Source organism: Colletotrichum spaethianum (assembly GCF_022836535.1).
Source record: "Colletotrichum spaethianum MAFF 239500 DNA, contig31, whole genome shotgun sequence".
NCBI lineage: Eukaryota > Fungi > Ascomycota > Sordariomycetes > Glomerellales > Glomerellaceae > Colletotrichum > Colletotrichum spaethianum.
The window spans coordinates 80,351-104,178 of record NW_026054801.1 but is presented as its reverse complement, the minus strand read 5'-3'; the positions used below and the strand labels follow the sequence as shown (position 1 = coordinate 104,178).

General features: G+C 51.9%; 10 protein-coding genes across 10 annotated transcripts; 5 read left to right on the top strand and 5 right to left on the bottom strand.

Annotated features, from left to right (window-relative positions):
• Nucleotides 1-1,522: 1,522 nt before the first annotated feature.
• ColSpa_09844 (alpha-ketoglutarate-dependent sulfonate dioxygenase) lies at nucleotides 1,523-3,006 on the bottom strand (the record flags this gene model as incomplete). Its single annotated transcript, XM_049276056.1, has 7 exons — nucleotides 1,523-1,673; nucleotides 1,729-1,913; nucleotides 1,993-2,197; nucleotides 2,254-2,364; nucleotides 2,424-2,584; nucleotides 2,641-2,715; nucleotides 2,773-3,006. The coding sequence occupies 7 exons, from the start codon at nucleotides 3,004-3,006 to the stop codon at nucleotides 1,523-1,525; spliced, it is 1,122 nt and encodes a 373-aa protein (XP_049132013.1).
• Nucleotides 3,007-5,471: 2,465 nt separating this feature from the next.
• ColSpa_09843 (cytochrome P450 monooxygenase gloP) lies at nucleotides 5,472-7,188 on the top strand (the record flags this gene model as incomplete). Its single annotated transcript, XM_049276055.1, has 3 exons — nucleotides 5,472-5,693; nucleotides 5,746-6,947; nucleotides 7,014-7,188. 3 exons carry the CDS (start codon nucleotides 5,472-5,474, stop codon nucleotides 7,186-7,188), a joined length of 1,599 nt encoding a protein of 532 aa, XP_049132012.1.
• A 660-nt stretch (nucleotides 7,189-7,848) lies between these two features.
• Nucleotides 7,849-8,091, bottom strand: ColSpa_09842 (highly reducing polyketide synthase Dhc3; the record flags this gene model as incomplete). The annotated part of the gene is made up of 1 exon (XM_049276054.1): nucleotides 7,849-8,091. The coding sequence occupies one exon, from the start codon at nucleotides 8,089-8,091 to the stop codon at nucleotides 7,849-7,851; it is 243 nt and encodes an 80-aa protein (XP_049132011.1).
• Nucleotides 8,092-8,291: 200 nt separating this feature from the next.
• ColSpa_09841 (highly reducing polyketide synthase ZEA2) lies at nucleotides 8,292-9,125 on the bottom strand (the record flags this gene model as incomplete). The annotated part of the gene is made up of 1 exon (XM_049276053.1): nucleotides 8,292-9,125. One exon carries the CDS (start codon nucleotides 9,123-9,125, stop codon nucleotides 8,292-8,294), a length of 834 nt encoding a protein of 277 aa, XP_049132010.1.
• Nucleotides 9,126-10,010: 885 nt separating this feature from the next.
• On the bottom strand, nucleotides 10,011-10,400 carry ColSpa_09840 (reducing polyketide synthase PKS2; the record flags this gene model as incomplete). Its single annotated transcript, XM_049276052.1, has 1 exon — nucleotides 10,011-10,400. One exon carries the CDS (start codon nucleotides 10,398-10,400, stop codon nucleotides 10,011-10,013), a length of 390 nt encoding a protein of 129 aa, XP_049132009.1.
• Nucleotides 10,401-10,460: 60 nt separating this feature from the next.
• Nucleotides 10,461-10,682, top strand: ColSpa_09839 (orsellinic acid synthase; the record flags this gene model as incomplete). The annotated part of the gene is made up of 1 exon (XM_049276051.1): nucleotides 10,461-10,682. The coding sequence occupies one exon, from the start codon at nucleotides 10,461-10,463 to the stop codon at nucleotides 10,680-10,682; it is 222 nt and encodes a 73-aa protein (XP_049132008.1).
• A 563-nt stretch (nucleotides 10,683-11,245) lies between these two features.
• Nucleotides 11,246-12,502, top strand: ColSpa_09838 (orsellinic acid synthase; the record flags this gene model as incomplete). The annotated part of the gene is made up of 1 exon (XM_049276050.1): nucleotides 11,246-12,502. One exon carries the CDS (start codon nucleotides 11,246-11,248, stop codon nucleotides 12,500-12,502), a length of 1,257 nt encoding a protein of 418 aa, XP_049132007.1.
• A 350-nt stretch (nucleotides 12,503-12,852) lies between these two features.
• Nucleotides 12,853-14,991, top strand: ColSpa_09837 (orsellinic acid synthase; the record flags this gene model as incomplete). The annotated part of the gene is given in 2 exon segments (XM_049276049.1): nucleotides 12,853-13,326; nucleotides 13,342-14,991. 2 exon segments carry the CDS (start codon nucleotides 12,853-12,855, stop codon nucleotides 14,989-14,991), a joined length of 2,124 nt encoding a protein of 707 aa, XP_049132006.1.
• A 3,363-nt stretch (nucleotides 14,992-18,354) lies between these two features.
• Nucleotides 18,355-19,362, bottom strand: ColSpa_09836 (glucan endo-1,3-beta-glucosidase A1; the record flags this gene model as incomplete). The annotated part of the gene is made up of 2 exons (XM_049276048.1): nucleotides 18,355-19,000; nucleotides 19,058-19,362. The coding sequence occupies 2 exons, from the start codon at nucleotides 19,360-19,362 to the stop codon at nucleotides 18,355-18,357; spliced, it is 951 nt and encodes a 316-aa protein (XP_049132005.1).
• Nucleotides 19,363-22,424: 3,062 nt separating this feature from the next.
• On the top strand, nucleotides 22,425-23,407 carry ColSpa_09835 (dehydrogenase/reductase SDR family protein 7-like; the record flags this gene model as incomplete). Its single annotated transcript, XM_049276047.1, has 3 exons — nucleotides 22,425-22,896; nucleotides 22,985-23,073; nucleotides 23,114-23,407. 3 exons carry the CDS (start codon nucleotides 22,425-22,427, stop codon nucleotides 23,405-23,407), a joined length of 855 nt encoding a protein of 284 aa, XP_049132004.1.
• Nucleotides 23,408-23,828: the final 421 nt, after the last annotated feature.

Sequence of the window (23,828 nt, the reverse complement as noted above, 5' to 3'; positions counted from 1 at the left end):
CGCATCAGCGCAACATTGTCGGATAATTATACATGGACCTCGGTAGGCTGGTGCGACACTAGTTGTTGCTTGGCTGCGAAGGTCTAGCCTAATACGTCTCGGGGGTCAGTGTTACAATAAAGTGCGGCTAAACGGAATTGCTATGGGATTTCTGCCGTGTCACCACTAATAAGTTCTAATGGCGATGGCACCGTGCTCGGGCTTAGCAAAGGGGGTCATTTTTCCTACATAGCCCAGCATGTAACGTGGAACTGTTGAGGGTTTGAAATGTGAGGTTCGGATCTTTCAATACTGAAATATTGAAGCCAGCCGTCGGATCAAGAAATTGCAGGAATAAACTAAAGGTGGCAAGTTTGGAAATATCAAACAAGGGAAACCGCGAATTACAAGCCAGATAACACGCACTTAATTGCGGACTCCAATACAGAAGTATATCCTGCCATGTATGCGCTCCACACTGCACTCTCTCGGCATCTACTAAGGGTTCCGCTAAAAGATAGCGATAGTTTCATGCAAACTTCGTGAGCTAGCTTCCAAAACTCGTTACCACTCACGGTTTTAGCAAGTTCGATGCAGTCTGCGGTCCGATTGTCGTCTGCATTCAAAGTTGCTTCGCCGAACCATTTCAGCATTCAAGCCAAGGACACAACCGGATATTCTCCACCCGGCGCCTTACATTGGTTTAGACTGATAGGACAGCTCCACGGATTTGCCTTGGTAGATGTACATCAACCAGCAGACTTGAACTATGCTTGGCTTTGACATACTCGCTGTAACGAGCCGCTTGCAGGAACCGGTCGCTGGTGGCTTAACTAGCTTTAATTCAGTCGCAGTGGACGCTGGTATGCTCGTCTTCATGGATGTCACCAATGAACTTTGTCGCCGGTACCCCCGTAGTAGTAACGACGCCTTTGAACATTTGGATTATATTAATATCCATTGCTGAATAGTGCGTGAATCAGCTTGAGCGGTTCCTTCTGCCCAATGATCGCGTTCTTCGTTAATCCAGTAGTTGGCGCGGGTGCTAGCACTGAGGGAGCGTGTGCGACCTTCATCGATGTTGTCTTCAAACAGTTATGGCTCGATGGGCTCTGCAAAGTTGTTTATAAATTTCAGTACTCGGAGCTTCCCCGAGAGTCACACCTTATCACTTTCTTCAGAGATCCGAAATACATTGATAATTAATCAGGACGTCTATGGTCGAACGTTTGAATAGAGATAGAGTTCTAGCAACACTAGATACCCCTTTCGCTAAGTCTCATAGTGGATAGGAGACAATAAAGCAGATTTTCCTTAAGTCCTGAGAGAGAGCAGAGGGACCCTGTCTAACTCAATATACTTGGCAATCGGCTACAAGGCAGAAAAACAACAAGCCTGAAGGCCGACGATGTACCTAGACTGTTGCAAGTTGATTACACAATGGACATTCGGTATTTACGCATAAATAGATGCTTGAGATTTGATGCAATGCAAGAAGCACCGGATGAGGCTAGGCTACTACCTGGTTCAAATCCGAGGACATCTAGTACTCCTTGGGGCTGGCGATTCCCAGAGCACGGCGCCTGCTGGTGGCCTTGGGGTCAAAGAACGGCCTCTCTGCAAGACTGGAAACTCGGGTGCCGTGTCGCTTGCCCTTTCCTTCGTAATCCCATGCCGCGCTGTGCATGGTCACTCTGCTTTGGCGTCAGTTTACAACTCAACGCGCACGTTCTTCAATGCTACACTTACCGGTTGTCCCAAATGGCCGAAGTCCCCGGCGTCCACGTGAAGCGACACTGGATGTCGACGTTGCTTTCGTAAACACTGAACAGGTAGTTCAGGATAGCATCACTCTCGCCCTGGTCAACCCCGACAATGCGCAGCGTCATGGCGCGGTTAACGTACAGTGACTTCCAGCCTGTCACGGGGTGCACCTAATTGGCGAAGTCACTTGTGTCAGTAAAAGTCTGTTGCGCTGACATTGCTGGTGTCACTTCAGCCGGCCGAACTTACTCTGACCATGGGGCGTGTTCGCTCGACGAGCTTAGGTCCGCCTACGGGGTCTTCACGGTCAAGAAACTTGTATGCTGAGCGGTACACGCACTCGCGTCCGTCAATGATCTCGCGGAATGCGGGCGAGAGTTTGTCGTATGCTGCGTAGCCACTGGCCCAGGGCGTATCGCCTCCAACATCGGGAACAGCATCGTTGTGCAGGTGTCTGAGGACAGAGTTAATTGATCAACGCGCGTGAATGGAGACTTCAACTGGGCTTACGTGTAACCCGGCGGCTGGTGCTCGTAAGCCATGTCAGTGTGCCAGCGCTGGGTTCCAAACGGGTTCCGGAAGTAGTAGTCGAACATGGGCATAGTAGCAGTGAAAGCCGGCCTGAAAGTAAATTGAGAATCAGTGAATGCTGGCACCGTTTCGAGAATGAACTTGCGAACCAGACACCAGTCGTGCCGGGAAGGCCGGGGACGTATGCGTCTTGAAGGTTCGCCTCGACTTCTCCAAAGTAGGCACCCAGTTCCAGCTGCTTCTGCGGGCTCAGATCTTGGTCCCGGAAAAAGAAAACACCTCCCTCCGCAATCAAGAGGGCGAGTTCATCCTGTGGAAAGTTAGCTTTTATGCTTGAACTGTTGTGACAATGAGCAGTCGACGTACCCTCTGCTGGTCGGTAAGATCTTTCAACTGCAGGCCGGTGATTTCGGTGCCAATGTGGACGGTCACATCTTTCACCTTTGAACATGTTAGCGCCCTTGAAAAAATGGCAGATAGAATCCTTGTGATACTTACTTCTTTCGCCGCAGAGAAAAGGGCCTTCTTTTCCGGGTCGGCACGGGAAGCAGGGTCAATGTACTCACGATCCTCGCCACGGAGCTTGTAAACGTCCTGGAGGTAGAGAACCTTCTTGGGATGTTCAGGATAAGCTTGAGAAAGGTCAATGCCGGCCGCTTCAAGCCTTTGCCTGGAAAGCTCGGGCAATTCGGGGACGGCTGGTTTCTCAGGTACAATGGTAGCTGGAGACATGGTAATAGATGGGAGGAATATTGGACCAGGACCACGCAGTTCGTGCCAGTAGGTAGTAGGATACGGAACCTTTTATCACAGTACTTCAGTACCCGGTTCTGGCTCTGCAGAAGCTAGAAACTAGAGTATCATTGAGGATGGACCGAAGCTTATCTCTCTGCCGAAAACCCCACCAAAAGACCTGAAGGCCCCCCACCGGACCTCAGGCAACTGATTAGTTCTTTCAGAAACGTGGCTGCGGTAATCTGCTTTGATAGGCTCTGGTTTGGCGTGTTTTCAGCGTGTTTTACACTCGGGGGGTCAAGGTAATTACATCAACTTGAAATGCGCTGGCCAATTGTAGTTTACTTAGGAATGCTTAGACCAGGGCAGCCACAGCGTTTACACAAGACAAACGGGTGTACATACATAAAAGAGTCATTGAGCTAATAGTTTATATGTCGCGCCGTCAAGGCGAATACAAATAATCACTTGCTCGTTCTGATTTGACACTGCAAGTCGCGGAGGATCTTGAGGCAAAGGGATAATATTCAACCATGGCCACCATCAATACCTTAACAATCTTGCTGTCTCCATTTCCAAAAATGCAGCCATTGTGGCAGAATATCTGCGCGAAAACAACATCCCAACGCCTTCGCTTGCAGATGGTCAAGCTCTCGAAACCAATTCTTTCCCGCCAGAGATCCAGGACGCATGTCTTTCGCTGCAAGATGCCTCGCTGGAGCTTCATAAGCTAGTTCAAGGTCCTCGGGCCATTTTGATGAACTTCTCCAGTAACGCCAAGGCCGATGACGCCACCGTCTTCCAATTCGCGCTTCCGCAGAAGATCCCGCTGGACGACTCCAACGGCATCACGTATGCCGAACTTGCGCAGGAGACAGGTCTTGGACAATCCGCCCTGGAAACGATTCTGCGCGCTGCGATCTTGTATCGCGTCTTGCGCGAGCCGAGTCAAGGCCGCATCGCGCATTCGGCGGCGAGTCGTCTGTGGGCAATGGACCCGGTCCTAAACGACGTGCTGGATTTTAAGATCTTGGACAATGGTCTTCGCGTTGGCTTCATCGCGCAGGCCCTGGAGCGCCATCCTAAGGCTGACGAGCCAGCTGACTCGGCGGCAAGCGTCTTGCATGCTACGCTCGAGTGCAAGCAGCAAAGGTCGACGTGGTTTGAGATCCTGGAACGTGAGCCTGCTAGGTCAGGCCGCGCGCGAACTGCCATGAATATGATTGACAAGCGCGATGGCGTGTCATTGAGACACTTGGTGAATGGGTACAACTGGGCTTCGCTGCCCGAGGGCAGTCTGGTTGTTGATCTAGGCGGCGGTCACGGCAATGCTGTGGTGGCGATTGCGAGCAAGTTTCGGCATCTGAAATTCCTCGTGCAGGTAGGTGGCAGGCTGACAGCACATAGAAACTACAAGATGATGCTTCGATGGATAGCTAACATAATAACAGGACCTCCCACAGACAATTGGCACAGCGCCGAAAATCACTAATCTCCCAGTCGAGTTCCTCGCGCATTCCTTCCTCGATCTTCAGCCTACCAAAGGCGCGAAGGTGTATCTCTTCCGATGGGTCTTCCACAACTGGCCGGATAAGTACTGCATTTTAATCTTGCAGACGCTGATACCAGCGCTCGACAATGGTGCGCGGGTGTTAATGATGGATAGCGTGATGCCGCCAGTGGGAGGTGTGCCCCGGGCTCTGGAAAGAGAGAAGAGGTATATGGATCTCGTCATGCTCGCCAATTTTAATGCTAGGGATCGACCAGCTGAGGTTTACGAGAGTCTGTTTGCCAAGGCTGATGAGCGGTTCGAGTTTTTGGGTATCAAGAGCATAGAAGGCAGCGAGTTGTGCCTTATTGAAGCTTCATAGAGGGGTTGAGGGGAAGACGTATTAGCTATTCCAAGGTTCCGTGATGGTTCAGAACAAGTTTTGTTAATCAGATTTTTGAGAGACACATTGAATATGCTCTGAATAACATGTAGTTTAGTCATACTTCTATTCAAAACTAAGATTGAGCAAGTGTACGATTTAAGTACTGGGCGCTAATGCAGTACGCAAATAGACAACTTTTACAGGAATGAGACTAGGCAACTAACAAAAAGGTATCCTGTCTATCAAAAAGACAACTCCAAATCGTGGACAAAAGGGGCATTTTGTTGCCTCTTGTTAAAACAGTTTATTTGATCGAGCTTTTTGCATTATCAACAGATCTCTGGCATGTTATTGAACTGATTTCTTCATTCCCGCACCTACACAGGATAGCCGGCTGCGTGTGCACCGACATAAGATGCCACTACGATGATGCTCGACTTCGCAGTAGGTGAGCACGTGGTCATCGCAGTGGACATGGCTCCTTGAAAAGCTGTAGACTGGAGTTTAGCCCCAATTCCATATTTTGCCGCTAATAAGTAGAGGCTTATGCGCAAGTACGATGCATCCTTCTCTTTCTTTCATTGAGACATGGCCGCCATGGAATCGCCGCTCGTGCTCGAACGCACCCATGCTATCCTCATCACCCTCGCTATCGCAGTCGCTGCGTACCTCCTCGCTACTCCCAAGGCTCGTCCCTTGCCCGACATACCATGGGTCGGTAAATCGTCGAGACTGCCGGGCGCTGACACGTGGGCGACGCTGGCGAGCTTCGTCAACAGACGCAAGTGGTTCGCCGAAGGCTATGAAAAGGTCAGTCTGGCGGTGAAAAGTCAACGTGGGGCTCATTTCTGATCCTGAACAGTACTCACGGCACGGTAAAAGCTTCATCGTGCCCCACCCGCTAGGCGAGAAGCACATCACACTGCCGCCCGAGAAGCTGAGCTGGCTACTCGAGCAACCCGACCACGTGGTCAGCGCAGCCGACTTCCACTACGAGATCCTCGCCGGCCGCTATGCCTGGACCGACGGTAGCATAAACCAGATCCTGTTCCACGAGCATGTGATCCACAAGTACATCGTACGCAGGGATTCGAGACTCCTTGCCGGCATGTGGGACGAGATAGGCACGGCAGTCGACGAGCTGTGGGGGACTTCGCCGGGATGGCATGACATACGCGTACTGGACACCTCATCAGAGATGATACTGCGTGTTGTTAATCGCGCCCTGGTTGGCTTGCCGCTGTGCCGGAACCGCGACTATCTCTCCCATACCAACTCCTTCACCACCAACGTCCTGCTCTGCACTTTCGCCACCCAGCTCGTCCCCCGCTTTCTGCGCGACATTGTCGGTTATGCTGTTGGCGCCCCAAACCACTGGCACTACCGGCGCTGCGCACTCTGGACGCTCCCCGTGATCCGGGAGCGCCTGGGCATGTTTGCGCAAATCGATAACGGCTCCCTCACCGCCGATGGTCTCCCCGAGGACTACATCACCTGGCACATTGAGCTTGCTCGAGCCGAGGGCTGGACCCGCGAACTCGCCCCGGAGTTCATCGCGCGGAGCTTGATGGCACTCGAGTTCGCCGCAACCAAAACCCCCGCCGCGACACTAGCCCGTGTGCTTCTCGATGTGTGTGGTTCCGGGGGACAGAGCGGATACATTGACCGCCTACGAGATGAAGCCGAACAAGTTTTTACCACGCACAACCAGACCTGGTCCAAACAAACGCTGCGCCACATGGCGTTTACTGACTCGGCAATCCGGGAGAGCATGCGACTGACCTCTTTGCTCTTCGCACTGGGGCGCAAGGTGGTGCCAGCGGCTGGTGTGCCCGGGCCAGACAAGGCGTGGGTCGCGCCTCAGGGCTCCTATCTCACCATCAACGCCGCCGACCGCCATCTCGACCCCGCGCTGTATCCGGACCCAACGCGATATGATGCGTTTCGGTTCGCGCGTGTGCACGAGGGGCAGGAGACAACAGAGGATGGGCTGCAAGCTAGGAAGATGGGCATGACTAGCACAAGCAAGGACTTTCTAGCGTTTGGCCATGGGCGGCATGCCTGGTACGTCTCTCTCCATTATTCAGACCGTTGCCGGTGGAGCAGTTCGGTACTAATGGTGACCCACAGTCTCGGTCGCTTTCTTGTCGAGCAGATGCTCAAGATGCTGCTCGCCTACATGCTGATGCATTACGACATTGAGTACTTGCCTGCGCGGCCGCCGAATTTTGTGCTTGGCCCGATTAATGTGCCTCCCCCGAAGGCGACAATCAAGGTTTGTCGGAAGAAGACCGAGGTAGAGTGAGGGACGGGACCGAAGGTGAGTCGGAGGTGGACGAATACAGTACACCCTGCGTCATAGCCATGAATAGGGGTTTCTATGTGCTTAAATGGGTAAGTTGACGGCCTCTCATAGGATTGCGCATCCACGTGCATGCCCGATAGCTGCCATGAACCAAGGAACGATGAACATGTAATTTTTATTTTTATTTGTTGATTTAGCATGACCGAGAGTGTCCGGGTGGGAAAGTGTACTTGGTAGAGAGTATTTGATGTTCACCCGTATCCACATAGTGGACAAAAAAAGCCCGAGACAATTCGGTGCGGTGCCATCCATGGTAGAGGGATGTGTAATTAAGCTTTTTCCCAGCCGCTTACAGCGTACCTGTCAACTCTGCAATGTTACCGGTAAATCCTTCCATTTTAGCAACCTAGGGGTATCCCTGCAGGGTTGTCCTGTTCTTCCCCCACAAAAGCAAAACGTGCGCAAGCGGCTAGAGAGAAGGGGTCGTAGAACCCCTCTATTCTGCAAATTAATTGCCTGCTGCCCATCTCTATCTGATGTGCAAACACGTACATCTAGCGTACTCCATCGTCCATTTATTGCACCAATATCCCCCCCGTAAAATATGTACCCGAAGCCCTCGGGTACACCCGACACCAACAAGCCTCCGACAGACTCACCTCAAACCACTCTCTGCCCCACTCCGCCACTTTCCCAGACGCTATCCACAACCCGCGACAAGGGTACATCAGCCATCAGCTCATCGGCCGATAGCTGGACGCTCAAGGCGCGAAAGAGCCAGCTCTGTACCTCGATGACGGTGAGCGAGTCGGTACCCAGAGCGTGCAGCGCACGCGTCAGAACCACATCAGCGACCGGCATGTGCAAGGTGGTAGCGATGGCCGCGAGGAACGCCGTCGACATCCGGGCCTTTGAATCGGGATCGCAGCGGTCTAGACACGAGAGGGACGGAGCAGTGGGGGTGGGGTCTGCTGCTGCTGTCGAGGTCGGCTGTTTGGGGGCTGTGTCATTACTGAATGCAATGGCCGTGAATTTCGGGCCGTCGAGGAAGAATGGACGAGCGAGACCCGCGGCCGTGGCCGCCCCGGCGGTGGGGAGCCCTGTCATGGGTTGCGTGGTTGCGTGGGGGTTTGTTTGGCCATGGCGGCGTACAGGAGGGCGCACATCTCGTACTCGCGCAAGCCAAAGCCTTGTTCCCAGTCCTTCAGAGCGCCCACGGAGCCGTGCTTCGCGAGGTAACCGACATCGCGCATGATGCCGAGGCCGAGGGCTACTGCGTGGACGCCGCGATTTCGCAGGTCGTGTGCCAGCGGGTCCTGAAAGGCGCACGCGGCGACATAGTTGCCTTGCGTGCGATTGCCGAAGATGGCCGTGAAGGACGAGAGCATGATGAAGAAGGGCTGGTGGCGCGGTTCGATGGCGGCGACCGCGAGGTTGGCGCTGCCTTGGACCTTTGGCCAGAGCACTTCTTGCCATTGCTGGTGGGTCATTTTCTGGAACGATACGTCGCGCAAGACCATGGCGCATTGGATGATGCCCTTGATCGGAGGGTGCACCTGTCGGCATTGCTGGAGTGTGGCTCGAAGAGACCGCATGTCCGAGATGTCGCATTTGTATGCCGAGACGGAAACTTGCCGCTGGCGTAGTTCGGTCATAAGTGCCTCTGCGTCTTGGGATGCCGTGGAAGATCTCGACAAGAAACAAATATGTTGGGCGCCCAGGTCAACCAGGAATGTGGCGATGTTTCGACCCAACCCCCCGAGACCACCAGCTAGCACGTATGTTGCATCAGGCTGGAGTCCATAGTCAGGCTGCTGCGAAGCTGCTGTCCCGCCTATAGGTTGCTGTGGGGGTAAACGCCGCAGGATGTCGTCCAGAGGAGCATCCTCGTTCACGCGAGGCACCGACAGCCTGCCGTGTGATTCCCGAAACTCCATGTCTAGAGTGTTCGAGGCGGCAAGCTGTGCAACGATGTTCCCTAAGTCCGTAATGCGAGTCAAATATGGCGAGGAGACCTGTAGAGAGCGAAACTCAAGACCTGGGGTTTCGTTGCGAAGAGTCTGCGCTAAAGCTGGAACAATACTGCCCGCAGCCGTGTTCAGCGACAGCCATAGGATGGACTTCGAATCCGACACGATTCTCTGAAGAGCGCTGAAGTCTTCAGCAGAGGCGTTGTCGAAGACGGGAGCGTCAAGCTCGACCAACGAAATGCATTTCCGCCCATGCGTGGCATGGCCGACGGCGGGCTACCACGCGGCCAGTTTTACGTCGAAGCCCGATGATTGCAATCGCTGAGTAACCAACCCAGATAGCACTCGGAGAGTCTGAGTAGGTCTTTTGGGGAGAAAAAGAGTAACGTCTTTCGTCTCATCTTCCGATTCTGTTAAAAACTCAGGAGCGGGCTGCCAGTCCAAGGAAAAGCAAATGCGACGAGGCTGGCGGTCGGTCCTGGCCGTTACTTGGGTTCGTTCCGCCACTACTGATTCGATAGCATTGTAAGTATCCTCGTGGCGCCATGGATAAGGCGGTAGATCCACAATCAGCTTAGGCCGACAGCCAGTTTCGTTCAGTTTCGCAATGTTCACTGGCACACCGAGAGCATATAGCTGACCAGCAGCCGCATATGTGGTCGCGGTCGAGTCCTTGCCTCGACTGAGCACGGAGACATACTCCGATAGTCCCGATACGGAGCAGCTGGCAAAAATCCGCTTCAAAGGCGCCTGCATAGTTTGGTGCGGCCCAATCTCCACAAAAATCTTGTCGTCGTGCCTCCCGCTCTCAGTCAGAATTCCTGCTCTTCCTTGGGAAAGGACGTCAATAGGTTAGTGACTGCATCCGGAGAACTTGACCTGGGAGACGAGGTTCTTGATCCAGTACGTTGACCCGAGATCGGTTACGTGAATCTCCTCGCCCGTGACCGCAGAGAACATGGTACGTCCCTGGATACGTTCGCCCAGCACGACTTGCGATATGGCCTTCTGGTAGTTGGTAGCCATGGCTTCCATGTGGCTAGAGTGGTATGCGACGTCCACGCGAAGCCTCTGATTCAATATTCTACGGCTGTGGAGAAGCTCCTCGAGGCGGTCAAGGCTGGCAATGTCCCCGGCAAGGGTGATGTTGGTGGGCGAGTTGATGCACGCAATAACCACCCTGCTCGAGGCATGCTGGCTGGTGAAGGAGTTTGCTTCCGTCTCCGAGAAACTGACAGCCATCATAGATCCTTCTTGCTCCGACTCGAAAGCGCCGCATGAGTATGCAATCTTCCACGCATCATGTTGGGTCAGAGCGCCCAGGCAGTATGCGCCTGCAATCTCGCCGCTGGCACCGCGAGGAACACCAATGCTGGAGCTGCCGGCTCGATTACCTTCCCCTCGAGCGTCGCGCAGGCTGATTTGTACCGCACTCTCTTGCAGAGCAACGGCGTGGGACCAAACGAGATTTCATACGTGGAATGCCACGGCACCGGAACCCAAGGTTTTGTCAACTTGATCTGAACTAAGACAAACGCTAACTATCTACAGCCGGTGATGGGGCCGAAATGCGCGCGATTATCGAAACCTTCAGTCCAAGCCGACCAAGTGACTTCCCACTTCATGTCGGTGCCTTGAAAGCTGCCATAGGTCACGCTGAGGGAGCAGCAGGCGTATCTTCGCTGATCAAGGCCACACTAATGATGCAAAAACGAATCATACCTCCTCAGCCAGGCTGGCCGTTCAAGATAAACCATGAGTTCCCTGATCTGGACGCAGCCCATGTCAAAGTCGCTGACAGGACCGCTCCGCTGCATCCCTCGCGAGACGGCAATGGATTGGCAAAGATCATAGTCAACAGCTTCGACGCTACGGGCGGCAACGTGAGCATGTTGATTGAAGAAGCATGAGAAGTCTTTGACTGGGGGGATCACGACCAGCGTCTTCACCATGTCGTCGTATGCTCCGGCCGGACGCGCTCATCCCTCGAGGCAAATGAGGCGCGGCTGAAGGAGTGTTTGCTCTTGCACCCGAATACGGATCTGGCCAGCCTGGCATACACCACCACAGCGAGGAGAATGCACGAGATGCACCGATCCGCACATGTAGTGCAGTCCCTTCAAGAGCTGCTCAGCAAGCTTGGCACCGATCACAAAGCACCTTTGAAAGATGCTCGTTTGCTGTTTTCCTTCACTGGCCAAGGCTCCATTTACAGGGGAATGGGCGCAGAGCTGTACCACATGTTGCCCTTTCTCCGCTTCACGCTGGACTCGTTCCAGGATTTGTGCGATGCTCAAGGCCTCGACCGCTTCCTCGATTTGATTATCGGTGCGCAGGAAGTGGCTACCGCGACGGCGTGCCAGACGCAACTCTCGCTGGCCGCGCTGGAAGTCGCCATGGTTCATCTGCTCCGCTCGCTTAGGCTGCAACCGACTTTGGTCATGGGACAATCGCTAGGAGAATACGCTGCTCTTTATGCCGCGGGCGTACTCTCCGTCAGCGACATGCTCTATCTCGTACATACACGAGCCTCACTGATCCAGGCGCACTGCACGGCACACGCATACTCGATGCTGGCGGTGAGCATGTCTTATAACGATGCGGCAGACTTTCTACGCAAGTCCAACTGCCCGACGTGCCAGATCGCCTGCATCAACGCGCCAGCTATGACAGTCATCAGCGGCACCAACAACGAGCTCGCTGTTTTGCAGTCCACGGTGCAAATTCGCGACGTCCACGCGTCGCTGCTCAAGGTTCAGTACGGCTTCCACTCGAGTCAGCTCGAGCCTCTTCTTGAGCGCTTCGAGGAGGCGGCGCGTAAAGTGCACTTTAGCGCGCCTCGCGTGCCAGTAGCTTCGACGCTACTCGGTGAAGTTGTGCGCAACGACGGCGTTTTCAACGCCGCGTACCTCCGACGACAGATGCGCGAGCCGGTTGACTTTCTGGGTGCAGTGCGCGCTTGTGAGGCACAGAAATTGCTCCAGGCGAACTCACTAGCTCTTGAGCTTAGCCCCCATCCCATTTGCACAGCGCTTATGGCCAAGTCTTGCTCAAAGAAGGACTTGACTACCTTGAGTAGTCTCCAGCAGGGTCAGGACGGGTGGAAGAGTTTATCGAACTGCCTTGCCGCTCTCCATGTGGCGGGTCTTCCTGTCAATTGGCACCAGTTTCACCGCGACTCCGAGCCCTGCTTGCGGCTTCTGCATTTGCCTGCTTATGCGTTCGATCCCAAGACGTACTGGATGCCGTATAAGACTAGACGTGAGCCACAAGATCCCAGAGAGGCAAACGTAGCATGCAGCGATCGCTTCCGTACGCCTTCTTGCAACGCTTGGACAGCCTGAACTCAGATGATGAGAAAACGGACGCGATGTTCAGTTCGAGCACGACGCATCCCGAGCTGACGACTGCCATTCAAGGACATGTTGTGGGCGGCGAGGTGCTCTGCCCAGCAAGCGTGTTTATGGAAATGGCACACACGGCAGCCTCTTATCTTTTACATATCACAAATAGTGCTAGCGAGGGTTTTCATCTTGAGGTCGCCGATCTGCAGATGACGCACGCCCTTGTGGTCCGCACGAGAGATGAAGAGCACTTGATCCACGTAGAGTGTAGCATGGACAACTGAACGAAGACGGAAATCTCTGTGGCCTTCTCCTCCACAAACCCGACGGGTGCGGTGGCCAACCACGGCATGTGCAAGGTGCGCTTCAGCGCTGAATGTCCATCAAAGGTCCAGCAGTGGGGATTTATGGAGAATCTGATACGCCGACGCGTAGCTAGTCTGACTGGGACGTCCAAGAACGGCCCGACGCACCGTATCTCGCGCAAGCTGTTTTATAAGCTGTTCGAGGCCGAGATCGAGTACGCTGAGCCATACCAGTGCATCGAGGAAGCATATCTGCCGCCTGACTTTCAGGACGCCGTTGCTGCCTGCGTACTGGGCGACAGCGCGGGCAATCAAGGCCAATTCACGTGCAATCCCTTCACCATGGATGGCATCGTGCATCTATCCGGCTTCATTCTCAACGCTAACCCATCCAAGCGTAAGGACGTGATCCACATTTCCAACCGCATCGGCTCCTTTCAACTGTTGGCCCCCATTACCAAAGGCACGTCGTGTATGTGTTATGCCACGTTGCGCGAGCAGTCTGCCAAGGGCGTAACCGTGTGCGACGTATAGGTCTTTGACCAAGATGGGCTAATCGCCCTTTGCTCCGGCATCACGTTCCAGCGCATGACCAAGGACATCTTCTCACTGGTCATTGGGCACGCGGACGTCGGGCTTTCTGGCGGTGCGCCGGTACCAAAGGTCATTGAAGCGCCGCTCCCTAGTCGTGGGCGCAGGCTTCATGACTTTCCTGATCCGTCGCCGCAAAGCACGGTTACACGAACGACATTGCCCGAGGCAGATCACGCCGACACGTTGTTACGCATCGTCGCGACGCGGACGGGCGTTAGCTTGGACGAGCTGGAGCCCGCCACCTGTTTTACTGATGTCGGGGTGGATTCGCAGATGAGCATCGCCATCACGTCAGATCTGCAGAAACAGCCTGGTGTGCAGCTCCCGGCGGCTTTCTTCCTCATGTACACGACCGTGGCAGAGGCCAAGGAGCGGCTAGGAACTGCGGAACCTGCAAAGGTTATCACGCCGTCACCCAAAACAAGTGCTGAGTCGCTGGCTACGAAGCCTAGTTCGGTTTCCAAGGCAATCCGCTGCGAAGCATCGCCATCGACAGAACGACCGAGCAACATTCTGCTCCAAATAGTGGCCAGCGAACTCGGCATGGCTCCGGCTGACTTCGACGATGTGGGAGACTTCGAAGCAGCCGGCGTCGACTCTATGATGAGCATCAAAGTCATGTCGCAATACAAGCAAAGGACGGGTCAGGAGCTACCCGCCTCATTCTTCATGAACCACCCGACAGTAGCAGACGTCGAAGCTGAGTTGGATGGCGGCGTGCGCGGCGCCGATACTAATGACTCTTCCAGTTCCAGCAGCAGCCGCATCATTCTAACGCCCCCAGCGGAAATCACGTCCAACGCAGTCCTGATCCAAGGCAACCCAGACTCCACACAGCGACCCGTTTTCATGATTGCCGACGGCCACGGCTCGGCCGATGCCTTCGTGCACCTAGCGCCTCTCCAAAACAACCAATGCCTCTACGCGCTTGAATCGCCTTTCATCGATGACCCCAATGCCTTTGACATGCCAATCCCCGACCTCGCCAAAGTCTTCATCAAAACCATCCGTCGCCTGCAGCCGTGCGGCCCGTACTTGATCGGCGGGCGCTCCGCTGGGGCAGCATACGCCTACGAAGTCGCATACCAACTAGCCGTGCTCGAGCACGAAACACTTTCGGGCCTTCTGCTCATCGACATGCGGGTCCCGCGCGCCATCCCACAAGCTCACGCTATCAACATGGCATTCGTTACTCGCGCATGGCGCGTCATTGTTGAGCACACGAACGTCCTACTCGACCCGGGTGACCTTGCCCACGCTGCGGTCACCATTAAAGCTCTGCACTCATATACACCGCGTCCGTTCCCGGCGTCGGCGCGCCCTCTTCGCACTGCCATCGTCTGGGCCCGCTGGGATGTCAACGAGAATCCCGACCAGACCCTGCGCGACGCGGCTGTGCAGCGTCCGGCGGCCATGGGCCCGACACTCGGCGAGACGGCGGACCCGGCGTCTGTCAGTGTAGAAGATTTTGAGTCCGAGTTTAAATCCTGGTTTTGGGGTTATCGGACGTCATTTGGCCCGAATGGCTGGGACCGCTTGCTAGGTGGAGAGGTGCTGGTGCACACGGTAGATAGAGGTTCGTTTTTCTGACTCCCTTTTGCACCTGCGTGAATGAAGCGACTGAAATTTTCTCTGTAGACCACTTCTGTATGATGAAACCTCCATATGTGCGCTCGCTGAGCGCTGTTTTGGTCCGTGAGGTTGCTGAAATGGAGAGAATAAAGTAGATGGATTAATATAGTTGCTTTTCAGGGGGTTTTCTTTTTCTAGAGTTGACACGGTGGCAAAGAGCATAATCCATCCTTGCGTTAGTGCCAGTATTTCTTGTTTTGTGGTCAATGTCATTTGTATGCCTCACGTTCGAATGGCCACTTAGTGACGAAGTACGCCCATCATAAGTTTGAAACTCTGACCTATTTATCCCGGGAAACAAAGCTTAACTCGTCAAGTTACTCGGCTAACATATCCAAAGAGCTTGAGCCCAACAAACCCTCAGCAATCCAAGTATAGTATCCAATTTACCGCAACCGATGTAACTAGAATGATCTTTAGTAGTTTCCAAAAAAAAAAAGAGGCCTTCACGAAGAATTTTGGCAAGTTTGAAGCCATACCGTAAATTCTAGACCACTCAACTAAAGCCTTTTGACAATATCAAGGACACTGCCAGCATCTAGTGCTGCAAGGGTAGGAAATATTGATGAACCGTGAATACTGATACTTCTGATGAGGACTCTGGAGATTGTGGACTTTTTATCCGCTCTGGTTGAAGATATTGGAGAAAACCAGAAGATTCCAATTTCAATTTATGGGTTACTTGAGGTGATATTTCCCAGCCCGGGTTCAAAAAGTTGGCCGTACTATATTTCTTCTTCCTCTTGAGACGGGGGGTTGATCATCAACCACGTCATGACACCTAGTCCAACAGCAAAAGAAAGTCCAGCAGCAAGAACACCTCTGGCACTGGTAAATGAAGAATACCAGCTCTGAGATGAATCCGACTGCTCCAAAAGGGCCTCACAATCTTGGGCGATAGGATGCTGCTGCCCCTGCTCCTGGTTGAGACGCTGTTTCGGACTTGGCTGCGGTTCTGGCTCCGGGCCTGGAAAACATGCTCGGCTGGCAGCCATGCAAGCCCCGCGTTTGGCGCGATAGTCCTTGAAAGCTTCAATGAGTATGGGTCTTGAACAAGAACAGTCTTAGCTTTTTGGAAGAAGTGCCTTACCTCCAAGCATTCCATTATATCACCAACAACATGATGGGCCGTTTGTGGTGCAATCCCCTGGGAGATAAGGGAGCCAAATATGTGATTCGGGTGGAGCGAATGAAGGTCAGCGCCTTTCCACAACCAAACAAAGGTTTCGGGTCCATTCTTAAGCTCGACATTGCGGTTCTGAAGGTGCTCGAGAAGCCACTGCCGTACCCTACTAGAAGTGGCAAACTCGTTGGGGACATTTGTTTTGAGAATCTTAAGGTGGAGACTAGATTCGTTCGCCATACTTGTTGTTGTTACGGTGGTTTGATTCGTCTTGCCACATGCAGTACTCTACGTTGAAACGATGGTTACTGTGCACCTGCGATGTGTCTCTGTGGTTGTGTTGCAGGGTGATTGTTTCCTTTGGGCAGATATTGCCAGATGGCGATGTGCCCAAATGCTAGCTTCTAAAGTGGATATTTCAGATTGCTGACGGAATGCAATTTGGCCGAATGGGCGGGATGCCAGATGTATGCGGTGAATAGTTGTTATAATTGACACGTCAAAAGTGGAAGACACCTCACCGCCATGCTTGATTAGCCTCTCACAGCCATTTGCGCCGCGCTCAACTATCCACCCATCCACATTGAACCCTAAGAGAACCCCAGTTCCTTCGCATATGCATCACTACAGGCAGATGTGGCAACAGAACTAAGACAAAATTGTGCGTATTCGTCCATCACGAGGTGAAAGACAAATTCAGCTCATTTAGCGCGAACGATTCTCTTGAAAAATTGCTGCAATGACCATAATTCATAAAGCTCTTCAGCATTCAAATCAACAGGACCGACATATAAACCGACAGTTGCTTAATTGGGATCCAACTCGGTGATTACACTACAAGTCGGACAATGAAGTAGCTCTAAGATAAAAAGAAAATTTGAAAAAAGGGGTATTTCCCCAAACAACAAATAAAGCCTGGAGCATTTGTGTAAGGAGCTGAAGAGGACAATCGAGCAAGATTCCCTAAGATGTGAGACCTGCGGACTGTCAGGCTGATGTGATCCATTGACAAAAGCCTGGCGAGCTGAGGTGAGAGCAAATAATTAATTGCGGGCGAAGTTAAAGATGAGTGGGCTCATGCCGCACGCGAAGTCGTGCTCAGTGATGCCTCGATGCTTCTCAAAATCTGGTAACGCCATGAACGAGTGGTGGTCGATTCCTATTAAGGATCTGAGAAGCAGAGCCCCACTCACGTATGGAGGCGCTCGCAAATGAAACGTCATGTTGGTTTCTTACTCTCTTGCTTTCTCGTTTGTCTGTTGCAACTTCAGAAATAATAAAATCAGGACTTATACTATGCAATAAAACTACCTAAATCGAACCAACCAGCAAACGTTGATATTTTCTGATTTATGGGCTATGAGTAAACACTGAAATTTCCCTCTCCTAGTCCTAAAAAAGGAATGAATATTACTGTTTGTAAATAAGAAGAATCTTTCTCAAATCAGAGTGCTTTAATAAACTGAATAGCTTCACTTAATAACAGAAGATATCATTAGTTGGGCAACAGCTGCTGGAGACTTAATGTTCTTGCAAAAGCTACTGTTAAGACCATTCCCTTGATAAGACGGAATACCACGTTGCTAGAAAGCTACCATCGCTTGCTGTGACTAAAAGTCCCTTAGTGCTTAAGTCTACTGTAGCCCAAAATCTTAAGGCGTTAGCTCCGCTCTTGACAAGACCCAGAAACTGATGCTGCTCGTCGAGAACAGAGGCATCTCAGCCAAAGAGCCGACCACCCCTGTTGCCATTGATACCGTACCCTCTGTTTTGCTTCTTGGCACCCTGTTGTTCAAGCAATGCAATATTATATTTGCCGGTGTCTTGATGTACGTAACGACCGCCGAAATTTCCAATCACCCATGCCCTCTATATCCACGCATTCTTTTTGAACAAGCTCCTACCATCTGTAAGACGACTCCAACCCAAAAGCCACGGACAGGCTGTACTATGAGACTGCTTAGTGCAACTAGTTATATACATTGAGGCTACCCTGAGCCATAGCGAAGTGTTTCCTAAATTCGTATACAACGCAATGCCCCACGTGAGCAGACTAGTCGTTGACCAAGAAATGAATAAGTACAGAAGTAACGGCATGATGGCTGAGGCTTGCGGCCCGTGAGTCTTGAGTATTCTTGACAGAAACCTCATTACTACGCTCCTGCACCGTTGCATGAGTCTATTGCTAATGAAGAGACTTAGTACGTGTTGCCTGGTTGCGTGTGTACCCAGTCATTCTCAAACCTTTGCCAACCACCGTATTCGGGCTCACTCGCCATGAGAAGCTGGTGTACGACCATATCGTAGTATCCATCCTTCGGAGTCTTTCTGCCGCAAACATTGCCTCCCATCGCCACATTCAACAAGATCGTCATATCTCTTATAGGCCGAGTTCCAGGCGGAATATCCGCCTTCATCACTGGTCTTCCGTCAATATACCAGATCATCCTACCCTGGCCGGGTTGTCCACCTGGCTGCACCCATGCCAGGTCGTACCTCACAGGTCGATACTGCATATCAGATATCCTAGTCCCGAGAACACGATGTTTGTCTGCCTCATGATGCTGGCCCCAGTGAAGACACGAGTGATTCTCGCAGTCCCCGTTCCAGGTTTCAGCGATGTCGACTTCACCATCAGTCGGCCATGCAAACGGCTCCTGCGGAAGAAGCCAGAAAGCTGGCCAGATACCATCAGCACAGGGAGACAGAATCACGGCGGTCAAAACTCCCTGATCACGTGCCAGCGTCTGTTTGCTCACCAAACGGGCAGATGTATACTTCTGCTCGGGGTTAGGACAGCTATTGTTGGCAATGGCTCGAAGCACGAGCTTCCCATCCGGAGTGCTGTCCGAAAGCAATCAGCCAAAAGAACTCTGATTCTTGAAGACCTGAAAAACTCACTAGAAGACATTCTGCTGCTTGGCAGTATAATGCTGCAGCTCCTGGTTTCCCCAACCATCCGGCCCATTGCCAATCTTCCCGTCCCAGTCCTGAGTCACGGGCACATCAGGTCTGAACTGAGGTTGCCAGTAGATATGAGCAGGCTGTCCACCCATCAGTTGCTGCTGAGACGGTGGCGAAGCATATTGTTGATACTGCTGCTGGGAGGGCGGGGCTTGAGATTGTTGAGAGGTTTGAGACCCCGGCTCCGCAATCAGCTGCTCAACCTCATTCTTGAGACGTTTCAAGTGATCTTTCCAGCCCATGGTTTTGAGTCGAAAATCGCAACACAGATTGTTGAGATAATTGCGGAAAAAAGTTCTGGTGGTCACAGGAAAATCTCTGTGATCCTGCGTACATCAAGAGAGGGGCTGCTTAATTGATGAGACGATGCCGGCAACCGACTGGGTATGACGTCACCTGATCGGGTGGGTCGGTGGCTGAGCTGAGCTAAATCGCCAAGCGGAATGTTTGGTGTTTGAATTTCTTATCCACACCCAACAACACAACAAGACGTAGTCTGTATGTTAGTGTGCTGAAGTCTAGCTAGAAAAAGTATTCAAGTCTCTCTACAAGGCGATGAGACGGCTAGACACAACCACCTAACTTGTCTCGAGTCATATAATGCTGCGCCACATTCCGAATGTAAGGCTCCTTGACTGATGACATACCCCGCAAGGCGTTGAAGGTAGTGTTGCTAGAAGGCATTGTGTAATTGCCATCAACCATTTTTTATCTAACCTAAATGGGAATACGGTTTGTGGCAATTGTTTTCTTGAGGTTTTCACGGTTGCTATAAACGCCCAATGTAGTTGTCGTTGGCCATTTGCACTGCTCATATCCGCACGGTAACGAGGGCGCACGAGTAGCATTCCATCTAGGCGCAAGGATGGCTGCCTGCACCATGAAGTCGGCTTTCGCAGCGCCGTATAATTGCCCAAATCTATTTCACAGCGAGAGAGGATCATAAATCTGACTTGTTGAGATGCTTGATGTGACGCCTTCCACTTCGGTCGAAATGAACGGCATATGGAACAATGGTCCTGTGAAGGGATCAACAAGTAACGTGGCTAGAACCAGGAGCGAGGCACAGGAAGCCAGCAGTGTTATGCGATTCTGAGAAGGAGGTAGCCAAAAAGCCCCCCACTGGCCACGCGGGGCTTTTTCAAATAGCTAATCTTTTGTTTACCAACGCGGCTTTGTTAATTAAATCTAACGGGATATAGCCACAGATTGCACAGTTACGCCCCTTGAAGAACTCATACAGGGCTCAACAATTACAGATTAGCAGATGCAATATTATAGAAGTGCACCAATCGTTGCTGTAGGACATAGTAAGGCTCGAAAAGCTACTTCAAGATACGGATACTGCGTTTTGCTGACACCACCCACCCTGGTCAAGCAGCACGGCGATCCTACGCCAAATTGATTACCCATAAATCAAAATGTAAAATTTAAAGCTATGAATCAGTTAAACAAGGAGATCTTTGACTCGATGAGTCCTGCAGGTACACAATGCGAACATTACTGTACTAATCCCACCATTAACTGACCTATGTTTACGATGGTACCATTCTTAACAACGGTTCCTTGTAGAACCCGCAGGCTATTCTTAAGCTTTTTCATGTTTCTTTATGTTGGATTAGCTGGCATGATAAAGCCGCAAACAGTCATTAGATTGTTCTGATTAGATAGAAGTATCTTACGGTTTGACATTCAACAGTATTTCTCTATGCTGAGAGAGCGCTAATGCTAGGTGCTTGACACAGTAGTCGTGCGTACTGATGGTCTTTTCAATAGATCTGGGCTTCCAATTATTGAATAACTAAAAACAAGGCTGACACGCCAACCCATTTACTAAAATTGAACAAGTCTCAAGCATATCAGGCCTTTCTAGGAAAAGAAGCGGTCCAGAATGCCAATCAGAGTGGGACACAAAGACAACAGCGCAACTCCCTCGGAGTCACAGACGTTGAAGACTGGTACTTGGCAGAGCCTGATACCGTAAGCGGCGCCAGACCCCTAGCTGTGCTTCTACAGTTTCCGGCTAGTTCCAGCAGCGTGTATTGCCGGGCTCTTTGGTCGAACACGCCAGTGCATTCATTAGCGGCACCGCGTCTGTGACAAAGCCTCTATATTACCAAATTTACCTACCAGCGAGACTCGTTAACAAGGATTACCGATTCGTTACAGGAATCTCCGTAGCATCCTCTTTGGACCGGATGTTGCCGACCCTTCATTTCGGAGCTGACCATGACCAAATTTATGGCTCCAGCAGCTGTCTAACAGTCCGATGTACGCAGTGAAGACACTATTACCGCTGTTTTTCACGGCTAATATCGGCGCCTATGCCATTGAAATCTATCCGACGACAGTAAGCTGCTCTTCTAACGCAATGGCAAAGAAACCGCAATGGCGACGAAACCACAATACCGGTAATTGTGTAAGTTCTTAGGTCCATAAGGTTTGAGCTGCATAAAACGAGGCGGGACAGGCCTGGCTGTGAATGAGATATAGCTTGGGAAGGGGGTGATGGGGCGGGAGAAACAGTTCCTAACAACCCGAAGACGTTCTGAAAGATAGAACACATCGCAGCCAGCACAGAGATTTCATTATATGGTTCGCGCGGCGTAGGCGGAAGCAGGTTTTTGAGTTTTGCATGCTGACCCTCAGACATGGATTCATGTTGGACAGGCCGTACGGCAGAGCTCGGAGTGGGTGGGCACTGTGACTGGAATAAATTTTGAGCATCAGGCCTATTAGATGCGCTGTGAGGCATAAACGGAGAGACGTGGCGTAGTATAGTATTAGGGACGGTCAGGGCGAACATTCTACAAAGGGAGCTTCAATTTATTTTACAGGCCAAGAACTCATCGGAATCATCAAACGCTGTCTAAGTATATGCTAATGTCTATTGACAAGACAGGGCAGCAAGATATCACCAGTCTCATGCGACCATCTGACTTTGGTATACAAGGCGGAACACCCTGATTGCACCTAAATTGAATAAGAGCATTATCTGAAAAGTTTAACCGGGTAAGTTGTGAGAGCTTCGGGAAACCATCGGCCCGATTGGACGGCATATGCATAGCGCGCATATCCCTACAGCGACAGTCGCGAAAATTGCTAACGCTATGCATACCCCCCCACGTACTGATTAGTCATTCATAGTAGATAATGCCACAAGCGTGACGCAATGGGCTGAAGTGGGCCGCGGCTGAGAAATCAAATTGAAGCCTTGGTCTCCCTGGTCGTGACGCTGTGGTCACAATAATAAGTAGAGCGAAGCTCTGGAAACATATTCCGCTGGACGTCAGTTACTTTACCGATGGGGTACTCCGTTATTGGCCTTGCGCTTACGGCGCTGGCCATCTTCCTCGCCAAACGCAACCTTGCAGCTCAATCACGCAGGAGAGACAAGCGCCTCACACACACCAGTGAGCGCGTCCTCATTCTCGGAGCTTCCAGCGGCGTTGGTCGCGCTGTTGCCAAGCGGTATGCATCCCGTGGAGCGCGAGTTTGCGTCGTCGCACGACGAGCCGACGACATCGCCACTCTCTCTGAAGAGTGCGGGGAGAAGTGTATTTGGCACGCAGCTGATTTCAGCCATGTCGATGACCTGATCAGCCTAAGGGCCCGTCTCGAAGAGGAGTGGCAGGGCTTGGATACTCTACACATCTGCGCGGGTGTCTCTGCCCTACAGCCCATCATGGCTCTCACTGGGACCAACTCCTCCGAGGAGGATGCGGATGCAGCGGGGATTCAGAGGGCTGTCGATATTGCGGGACGTGCTGTGAAGGGTAACTTCAATGGACCACTCGCCTCAGCTATCACATTTGTCAGGATTGCTCCCGCTATACATCAGATACATTACTAATAGTGTTGTAGATTCCCATGCTGACGAGGACGTCCGAGTCACCATCAATTCTTCTCGTCTCTTCAGTTGCCGCGGTTATTCCGGCACCGACAAGGGCACTGTACGCAGCAACCAAAGCTTCATCCTTGTTGCTATTCCAGTCTTTGGCCATTGAACACCCTAAGATTGCTTTCGCCTTCATTCTCCCGGCGACTATCGAAGGGAACTTCCGAGCATCCGCGGTGGATTCTGGCACTGTCAGGGAAGATGACCCGAATAAGCACGGACTTAGGATCGACTATGTTGCAGAGAAATGTATTGATTCAGTTGATCGTGGTATTACTGGTAACGTCGTTCTGCCTAAATTTCCGTACGCTATTGCGCAGTATTTATATCTTCTCTGGCCTACTTTCATTGAGGCCCGGGCACGCAAGAAGTACAATTTCAAGGCATAGGGTGCCACCATACATTCGAGAAATCGATATCCTACCGGTCTATCTACTGAGACGGTGATGAGCTAGCGGTTTGGGCGTGCCGTAGAACATCTCCTATGTGTAGGAATACCACGGGATGTTATATCTGTTGTATGGTACCTGACTGCAGAATCATGGCTTTGGCTCAAGCCAGTGTCAACAGTAGGAAGTGAATTAGAAGAAGGGCATAGCATAATAGTATGATGAATGAAATGACTGCTATCATCATATGTTGTTTAAAGAATCAAGGAAAATGGAAAAAATAGCTATTTTGGTACAATTCCCCACGCCTGAAGCTGGCTTCTTAGAGAAGAGACCCGCGGCTGATGGTTGGGTTCCAGAAAATGACACGTCTGCAAATATGCCGAGATTGTTACATAGTGATAAGTCAACGCACCCACTT